At 37.7% G+C, this 10,574-nt stretch overlaps 1 protein-coding gene across 1 annotated transcript in view; it reads right to left on the bottom strand.

Moving 5' to 3' along the window:
- Positions 1–1,965: 1,965 nt before the first annotated feature.
- Positions 1,966–10,574, bottom strand: part of LOC106528250 (N(G),N(G)-dimethylarginine dimethylaminohydrolase 1) — a gene marked incomplete at its 3' end in the record, with an annotated part of 131,245 nt that continues 122,636 nt past the window's right edge. Inside the window, 1 exon segment of the mRNA XM_014023375.1 lies at positions 1,966–2,109. Within this exon segment, the coding sequence (XP_013878829.1) occupies positions 1,966–2,109 (144 nt within the window).

The following is a 10,574-nucleotide window of genomic DNA, read 5'->3' as shown; positions in this document are numbered from 1 at the left end:
ATCATGCTCAATTTAAATTCTCTCAGTTATTCTTTCTGGGGGATAAAAAAAAAAAGCAGACTTCTTTGTGGATTTAGGTCCAAAGGCACATCATTTTGTGAATTCTTCCTTCTAAAAATAGCTGGCAGGGATTGTGGCTTTAACCACAGAGTACATTTTGAGGTCTGAGCACTGTCTCTGCAGTCTGTATGTTGCCAGATTTCATCTTGTGAGAACTCTTTATGCTTGTTGTTTTGGAGTCACCCCAAAACAGTAAAATAACAAAGCTACTGCTCAGCCTGTCCAAGCTCTAGCAGACGAATAGAGACAGTAAGACATCATTCATGTCAACCAGTGACAAAATATACGTCATAGGTCAAAAGCATTTTAAAACTTAATATTTTACTAAATTTGAAAAACGATATAAAGCAGTTGTAGCATGCTTTTAGACCAGGGGTGTCAAATTCATTTTCACTTAGGGGCATGTGGCCCTCAAAGGGCTAGCTGTAGTTAACTTTGATGTTTCRTGTTTAACTTMGACTGAACAGAAAACGACCMGTTCCTCATCTCAACGCTACCACTGAGCACCGCTAACAACCAATAACTGAGCTCTAAGTGGTATTTCTTGCATAGAAACACATTTTAACAATGCCCTCTCATAAACACTGAAAAGTACTAACTGACTAAATGTGAAATAAATACTGTTGAAAGTAAAAGTTAGGGAGTTTTACTCACTGCTGAATTGCGGTAAGTCTTAAAGGGGCAATATCATGTAAAATCAACTTTTTTTAGTTTTATATCATGTTATAATGTTATACTCTCATAAAAAAAAACATGGCCAAAGTCTTGCTCTGACTCATTCATGCATGTTTGAGAAATCCTGCAGCGTTTTTAGGAAGCCATGCTGAGGAGCAAAAAGACAGGTGGGGACCAGAAATGCCTTTTGGGACCAGAAACGCCTCTGGGACGTGTCTTTAAGCTGAACTTCCTCATGGCAGAGCGCACCCCCTCACCCCTACCCACACACCCCGCCCATGACTCCTGCAGGCTCTCGGCTCAAAGTGAAAGTGAAACCTAACTGTCTGCTGAGCTCTCAACATTAGTTCTCACTCAGTGAAGCTCTTTTCAAATTAAAAATACCTTTGAGGAAATGTATTTTCAGATGCCAAGTAAACTGCATCATAGCACACGTGTGACCCCCACCCCCGACCCCCCGAAAGGGACGGAACAGAARCAGAAGGAGGTTCTTAAAGAGACAGAGGCCAATTTCAAGGTGTTTAGAAGAGGAAGTGATGAAAAGATAAGTTTATCTTCTATTTAAACATAAAAACAGCATTTTAATAACAGCTAAAGGTGACATAGATACTTTATTATGGTATAATACTTAAATATATGCCTGAGAAACACATGATATTGGCCCTTTAAATTCTAACCTCTCCCACTTTCCGGCAGGGATTTCCCTGGGATAACCAACATGCATTCTGGGATATGTAGTTTATGGTCTGCTTTAAAGCAGCTYATTTTGAGACATTATTACAGAGCTGTTCAACTAAACGGGTCAGGGGGCCAAGTATTATTATCCTTCACCTCTTAAATTTGTTTATTTTAATGCATTGGATCATAAATTTAAGGTTTATCATTGATATAAAAACTATTTTCATATTAAATTAAGACATAAAAAAATTGGCGAGCCAAATGGAAGTCACGGCCTTAAATTTGCCATATGTGTTTTAGACAATGTCTGTTTTTATCTATATAAAATAACTATGTAGCTCGTGGCTTCCTCACTTGCCACTTGTTTTTCTCAGAGGTCTGGACAAGACACGTCCTTTTTGTTTTGTTTTCATAAATCTGAGCCACCAAACCARTCTGGTTGTCTTGATGGTGGTCCTTCCTTCCACAGAGGTAAGCTCAGGACTGCTGATGACAGAGTGAGTAGTTGTGTGTTTGAGTGAAAGTAAGGCTTGGATTGTRGCTGAATAATACCTTTACACTCTCTGGAAACTGCTCAGCTGTGGAGTGCAGAAGCACGTGGCCCTTGTTGGGCAGGTTCATGTAGACGCAGTTGGCAGCGAGGTCATCGGGTACCGTCAGCTTGTCGTAGCGATGGTCACTCATTTGCTGCATGATCTGCACAATCCAAACAGGAAACATACTTTGTAAACAAACAGCCTGTGAGAGCCGACAYGACACAAGGATTACAATGCAGACCATCCTTCAGACGTTTTGATTTAAAAAGAGAAGACATAATCCCAAAAACAGCTCAGCACCCTTTTATTTGCCAAACCGCTGTGGGCGCCGGGGGGGCTTAATGGTGAACACAGAAGCAGACAGACATTCCATCTCAGCAGATGTCATGCTCTTTATGTAATCTGAAGGAACTGGAGGATAGATGAAGACCTGGGGTGGGGGGCAATGAGGATGCCTGTGTTACTGAATGGAAGTCAGGGTGGAGACGATGGTTCCTCTGAATGTTTATGAGCAGAACATCTGTGGATAGATACCTCTGACGGGGTTCTTACAGGTTAAGGCAAGTTCAGTTTAAGACTTTTCTAATACCCACCTGAAATTAAATTGTGTTTAATTAAATAAACACAAGTGGAAAAAGAAACAGCAACTATTTTACCCAAATGTTTGGGTCAGTGTAAAAGTTTCAAAATAGGAAAAATGTTAAAGAGTTGAAGAAAAGTTAAAAAGGTTTTGTGTTTCACACGGTGCACATGACTCCGTTTACCACTGTGTCGAGTTTGAAACATTTCTTGAATAAAAACCCCGTGCCTTATACAAGTTCCACAGTACGGGTTCCAGCAATGCAGAAAAAATCTTGGTTGGACAAACAATTTTCATTGAATTTATACTTTCCCAAGTGATCCAAGGTAAAATGACTGTGTTAACAACGTGCATCTGCTCTGAGGGTCGCAGCTGCAGCCACATCAGTTGTTTTGGYCCCACTATCAGGATTGTGTGACGTTACTATGAGGAATTTGGCAAATTATTTAAAAATTAATGTTCACAATTATTTTAATATTTGAAACTAATTTTAATAATAAAATTCTACTTACGATGGGTTTACATTTTTAAGACCCCTGAAATTTTGATTCCAGATATTTTAATGCTAATTAATGTCTTTCAAGACTTTTTAAAGATCTGTGGGAGTGAATGTGGAAACATCTCCACTGGTGTGTCTAAAATTTCGGTACCAATTTACAATAAGGCTCCCYTTACAGATGGCTTATAAACAGTTTATAGATAGGCTATTAATTCATCTATAAACACTTTATAAACCATTAACCATTATTATGCATTATTTAAGGACGAGAAAGACAAAACTGTCAAAATTTRTCAAGACAAAACTTGCCAAATAGTGAGTCAAATCTGTTCATGTATATTACACCTAAAAGGTGCTATATTAAACATTTCAGACTAGGTTACTACCTTGTAAGCACAATTTTAKATATGATATTGTACTGTAATACTGCATTATACATATCCACAACWATCAAAGGGAGTCTTATTGTAAAGTGTAAGACAGTAGGTACACTCTTTATTAAGGACCAATAAAACTGTATAAATGTCATTAGGGAGTCTTATACAGTAGTGTACTGTTTTACAATTTACAATAAGGCTCCCTTATGACATTTATACATGTCTATTGATGATTGATTGATTGATGATTGATTGTACAGTGGTACCAATATTTCTCTTATCAACTTTAAATTCTCTAAGTTAAAGCCATGGTTCTCATTCTTTGTGCTCCTTGTTACTTCGTTCCCTTTTTATGTTGTTTGATGCCCTGTCCGTTTTATATTTTGTAAATAAAATTTTCAATTTTTTTGTGAAATCAGGTCTCGTGTTAGTCTGCATCCGTGGGTCCTCCCTAACCAACCCTGAAAAATTTAAAGGTTTTTTTTATTTCTAGCAAATATCAGACTCACTTCTTTTTATGAAACACGCTGTAGCTTAGGAGGAACCAAAACAAACTGATGATGCAAAAATCCTTCCAAACAAGTTCAGGGGAGATGAAAATACCATTTGTGAGTCTTGGCTGTGGACTCGTGCGTGAAATGCATCCACGTGTGTGTCCACAAAGACATGCTCAGATCACACAGTGGGTGTGGCACGCTCGCGGCCGCCAAATGAAAAAACACTCTGGGTCATGTGCGTGACCACCAATGCTCTCTTTCATAAGGGGATAAGGAGTGGTTGCTGGGAGAATGTTGACTCCACCAAAAATCACAGCTGATCTTGCCACACACTTTTTAACAGAAAGTAAAAAGAAACAACTTTTTTTGCCCCAGAGCATTACTTCATCATGCAACATGTTGAAATTCATTTGGTGTTTCAGAAAATTCAACAGAAAGGTTAGCTTTTATTTATTGTCAATAGCAAATATTGTGTCTATGGTATTTAAACTTGATTTATATTAGGTTCTTAAATCCTAASAAATACTGTACATATCAATTTATTACTATAGTCTTTTCAGCACAAATTATTGCTTTACATTTGTCCATCACCTCTAATCAGGAGAACTGTATTGACAAAGCTTCTATAGACGCCCTGGCTGTGAATCAAGTGGAAATCTACAGCAAATCAACAGTGACTTTCTCCTGGACTGTGGCTGGGCTCCAGTCAATACACAGAGTGGTAACTGGGCAGCAGAATGTGCCCAGTCAGAGCTGCTAAATCTAAATATTTACTGGAAGGTAATAAAATCCACTCTAGCCTGGGCACTCTCAAGCCGTTAACAAGAACTCTAATGACTTTATTGGACCTGTTGTCCTCCACAATCAACATTACTTGTGCTTCCACTCTTGGTTTGAATATGTATAATACCTCCCATGAAGACTTTAAAAGTTTTACAACTTTCTGTTTCACCAGGCAACAACAACATACAAGCTGAATCATTCTGGAGGCTGCAACCAAACCAAGAATGGGAGTGAGACTGAAATTACTTCCTGGTCATGACTACTGAATGTTTGTTGTTGTCCTGAGAACAGCGGTGTGTAAAGTACTTAAATATACTGTATATACAGGTATATACTAAGTAAAAGTAAAAATACGTTAACAGAAAAGGACTTTGTAAAAATGACTTGTACTGATAAGAAATGTACGGGCAATATTATGTGTTACTGTCAGGTACCTTTTACTTTTACTTTCAGTATTTAGTAAAACCTCCAAAATTAGAAGGCATGATTTTAATGAGCAATTGTTACTCAGTTTTAAACTATATGCCATTTATGTAAAGAAATGAAATAAAAACACTCATATACGACAATATGTTAGTTACATAATTTCATTTTAATATCTTTTGTCCCTCAGTGGGAAAATAAATTCTCTGCATTGTCCTTATTGCACATCTGAGCACACATGTGATTATGCAATTATTATTGCACATGTGAGCAGTTACATTGAATTACAATTCAATGTGATACCTGCACAACTAAAAAGTTAATAAAACAAATAAAAATGTAACTAGTAAAACACTTCAAGGCTAGAAAATGTGATGTGGCTCCCGAGCTGCGGGTTGCCGACCTCTGTTCTATGGAAAATCTCCTTGCAACAATTACCTTTTGTTGTGTGTGGTTTGCTTCCATCGCTGACAAATGCTAAATCCTCTTTTTTATTAGGATGGTCTGTAGCACCTTTGCAACYATATTTAGAGTCAACCATGTCTGTCTTTTAATGATGATCTCTGAAAGTAATCATTGGTTGTAAATACAACAGAGTAACTTCTGGAGTCAACCTGGTTTAAGGTGGTTATAGTTGAACAAACTTATCACACACTAAAAAGGCAACAACTCTTCCATTGTGACAAACAGTGAGCTTAAGTTGATGTGATAGTAGATGAGTCATTCCAACACTTATTCTGAGTGCTAATACAGTGGAGATCCCACAAGATTTCTGTCTAAAAGTCTTGATGCAAGGCAGCAGGCATTAGCCACACATTCAATATTTGCTAGTTGAAATAAAGCCCTATCATCCCTTCAAGAAATGCATATCACAAACCAGCAAAAAGGATAAGTTTTAAAAAAAGAATGATACTTTGTTGACCAGCATTGGTCTTGAAAATATGACTTTGCACAATCTCACAATTAACCTTACAACTTTTTTACTACAAATAATCATGATACTTTACAACTGATTAGTGCACCTTTTCAACATGTCACATGTGAAACTGCTGAATTATCGAAATAAAAGTCCTACATTTACATGTTGTGTGTGTAAATGTGTGTTTTGTTGTAAATTTTAAGTCAAATGTGAATTCATATTTTTAATATACTGAGTGACTTTTTTCACAAAATTTTTCTTTGTCGAGACAAAAATGTTTCATTCAGCTCCAACATTTTTAGATGCTTTATTTCACATTTCTGATGGCCATTCAAGTCCACAGTAAAACAAATGTTTCAGTCTGCCAGAATTTCTACCAAAAGAAGGGCTTTTATCCAGAGTGGACACGCTGATGTCTTTTCAAACTTTCTGACTGGGTGAATCTCATCTCACACTGGGTACAGGCGTAAGGCTTCTCCCCAGTGTGGACACGAAGGTGAATCTTCAGATGGCTTGGCCTGGTGAATCTCTTGTCACAATGGGTACAGATGAACTTTCTTTCACCAGTGTGCTTGGGTTTATATAGTTCTAAATCCGTTGAGAAAACAATACAAAACAGAAAAACCACAGCAACAAAAAACATGTGCTTATATAATACTAATAATAGCCTTACTGAGAAATACGCTGTATAAGTTTGTAAAAGTAATAATAATGTATTTAGGTTTTTAGGGTGTTGAGTTTCTGTATGGTGACTCGTCTCCACCAGTTTATAAGTCCCACCAAAATAGTGTCATCTGTATATGTGATGATGGTGTGGAGTGAGAGGGGGGTGCAGTCATGGGTAGATGGCCAATAGAAGTGGGCTCAGCACACAGCCCTGGGGAAAGCCAGTGCTGCACTGCTTGTACAAACACTTTAAGAAATGAAGTGTTGAATTTATTTAAACAAGCTATGCCAACTGGTTTCACTAAATCAAGTTAAGTAATTGCTTTACATTTACACCACACTGTTTAGTGGAACCAGTTAACATAATTTAGTTAAATTAAGTCAACACAAACACCTCTATTGTAGCATGTAACAGGTTCTTAAATTTTAAAGATCTTAAAGTCAAATCTGAATGTAACAAAAAGTTTAAGTTAGAATAAAAAAACATTTGGTAAAATTACAAAATCCTCAAAAAACTTACTATTTGCCTCTGCTTGACAAACATGTACATTTAGATAATTTTATATGGAGTAAGGTGTAGTGGCTTTGAGTAAAACAAGGCATTTTAAGTTTTAGCTGCATAGTTGTCTTGTGCTTGTGTTGTTTTTTTCTGAGAGCCTCAGTTTTCATAATAACACAATGTGCCAAATCAGCTTCACAGGACGGAGCCTTGGCATTGACCATTTTTTTTCAACTTCCATGTGTGTATAAAATTACTCTGAGGGGAAAAACAGTGCACCATTCTCATCAATTTGAAGTGTCTTGTGTTGTCATCTCATCATTTTGTGAAACTTAATCATGTCAGCATCCTTGGGGTGGAGATGAAATTCTGACCAGCAGAGAATAATGACCTCATGAATCAAACAAGGAGGTTACTGATGATGTAAAACCTGCCCAGTGGTCTGCTACAGGGTGGGAGCACATATGTTGGGATTTGTGTGTGTGTGTGTGTGTGTGTGTGTGTGTGTGTGTGTGTGTGTGTGTGTGTGTGNCAGCAGAGAATAATGACCTCATGAATCAAACAAGGAGGTTACTGATGATGTAAAACCTGCCCAGTGGTCTGCTACAGGGTGGGAGCACATATGTTTGTGTGTGTGTGTGTGTGTGTGTGTGTGTGTGTGTGTGTGTGTGTGTGTGTGTGTGTGTGTGCAGTAACAGAGGCTGTATTTAGGGATAATGACTTTATGTGTGAAGCTTGGCATTGGCAGCCATCGATGAATGATGACATCTTTTCAGTCAGCATGCACTCCTGTTCCTGAGAGAGTCAAGCACTAATCCAGATGTCTAAACCTTCCTAAGTGCAGATACAAAAAAAGTCTTATTATTCACATGTACAATCACATGTGTCCCTAACATACACTGCCTGGCCAAAAATAAAAATGTCGCCACCAAAAAAAACAAAAAACAAAAACGGTCCTACACTCTACTATTTCATTGGACCGCCTTTAACTTTGATTACGGCACACATTCGCTGTGRCATTGTTTCGATAAGCTTCCTAAACTTGACCAACTGCAGCAACCCCAGAYCACAGCACTGCCCCCACAGGCTTGTGGATCGTTGAAGACGATGGGTCTCCACTATCCTTCAGCTTTCAATAATGCGTTGAACAGTTCTTAACCCAATTTTAGTAATTCCTGCAAACACCTTAAATGTTTCCTCTGCTTGCTGCCAATGATTTGACCCTTCTCAAACAGACTGACATCTTTTCCACAACCATGGGATGTGTCTTTCCACATGGTTGTTTAAGAAATGAGAAGAACCCATTGGGGTTAAATAACTTGTTTCCAGCTGAAAGATCCATGCAGTAATAATCCAATAGGAGGCTCCTACCTATTTGCTTAGTTAAATCCAGGTGGCAGCTTTTTTTTTTTGGCCAGGCAGTGTACAATTCAAGTTCTTTCAATTTATTACAAAAACTTATCAAGTCCTTTGTAGTCATTATAAAAATTCTAACTGCAAAATTTACCTCTCCACTGACACAAGAAATTAGCTGAACTCCAAAACACCTTTGTTCCACAGAAAAGGTGCTTCACTGCATAGGAACCTGCTTCTACACCAAAGACAAGCAGTCTGAATTCAATAAACCTGCCTTTATAAGATTAAACTGAATGTTCCCTAATAACAAAAGCTGTGCGGTTAAAAAAACCTTTTAAAAAGGAGCTAATTGACTAAGGGAGGGTGACATAAGCTAGAATTAAACAGCTAGTACTCTGTTATTAGGTATTACTAGAGGCCACTCATTGCTTCAGCGGCTAATTACTGGGAAGATCAAATAGGTCGGAATCCTAATGAGATGGTGCCGGAAAATTAAATCATTAAATCGTGTTCTTATTCACAGATTCTTGTTTTCTTGTGCATACTTTAGAACATTGGTTCCTAAACTTTTCAGCTTTTGACACATAAAATAGCAGCAGGGACCTGTGCTCCCAGTCTAGGTTTGGTTTGGTTGAGATAAACAAGGGCATTCATCTGTTTGATGTACACTAACTTCACTTGTTTCCAACAACTAAGGCAAGAAAGTGTTGTTAGTAGTCATTTTAAAATGTAATTAATTATGAAAATCTATTCTAGACCCCACTTTGATGTTTCGAGACTCCTCTGTTGGTCTCAACCCCAACTTTGGGAAACACTGCTTTAGCAAAATAAATATTCCTACTAAAGCTGTGGAGGGATGAGTTAGTTTGGAGAAGCACAAAGTAGTGACTTTTATTTGTTTTATAGCAAATGTTAAATCCTTGGCCAGTAGGGGGGGTTACAAGATTAGGAGGCAACGGCGAGATGAGAAATGTTGCAGAGGATGGGTCCGTGATGTTCTTGTATGTCTTTATACTGTTGAAATTCTGTAAATAAAGTACGTTTCAATGATTTGCAGATAAATACTTTACTCGTGTGTCACACAGAAAATGTTTATTTACTCAAATGTGTGGTAATTTAAGGGACACGTTCAGGAGCAGGATGTTCTGAGATTTTGTGCTTTCTTGACGTAAAAACTAACAGTTTGTTTCTGTCTCTGTCTGTCTTGAGGCCTGACAGACATCCTGTGGTGTTCCATCCAGAAGTACTTCACGCAATAATGAGCTCAATTTGTTTAATGGAAGGGAGAAAAAAAAACTTTCATAATTGAAGCTGGAATGCAAACCCTATGGGCAATCTCTGCAAAATTAACAGAGAATATTAAATAATAAGAAAGRACTCAGGGGACAAGTGGATTTTTTAGGCTGTCATTGAGTTATAAATGGTAGAGCTTGCTCTGAATTCATATGGGAACTATCCTACATTATACAGTAGTATGGGTGTAAATCACCAGCTTTATACTTATTTGCATGGATGACAATATGATGCTTTTCCATATCACAGAGTCTATGATATGACTTTGATTCAATTTAATTCACAAATCTTTGATAGATAAGATGCAATTTCATACTGTATGTCCATATGAAAATATGAAATTGATCCACATGGGGCATATGATGATAAATGTTGAATAGACTGTACTTATATAGCACTTTCCTATCCAACCAGGATACTCAAAGCGCGCTTTACAATACAACCTGTGTCCATATTTATCTATTTACACACACATTCAAACAGCACTCTACAAAATCATTCTATGGAGACTAATCAGTGCTTTAAATCACTTTCATACACTGATGGGACACACAAGATTTCTATAGCCAGTCTGCCACAGCCGTCCCAAATATGACAATGATATGGATCCATGTTTTCATTTTTCCTTGTTGTTACTGAATTAATAATCACTTAGTCAGCAACAATACTCAGGTAGGCTGTGGCGTTGCAACGATGCTCAATTGGTCCCAAGGGGCCCAAAGAGTGCCAAGAA

The sequence above is a fragment of the Austrofundulus limnaeus genome, unplaced genomic scaffold, assembly GCF_001266775.1.
Source record: "Austrofundulus limnaeus strain Quisiro unplaced genomic scaffold, Austrofundulus_limnaeus-1.0 Scaffold365, whole genome shotgun sequence".
Classification (NCBI taxonomy): domain Eukaryota; kingdom Metazoa; phylum Chordata; class Actinopteri; order Cyprinodontiformes; family Rivulidae; genus Austrofundulus; species Austrofundulus limnaeus.
Note: the sequence above shows the minus strand (reverse complement) of the source record. Positions and strands in the feature narration are given on the sequence as shown.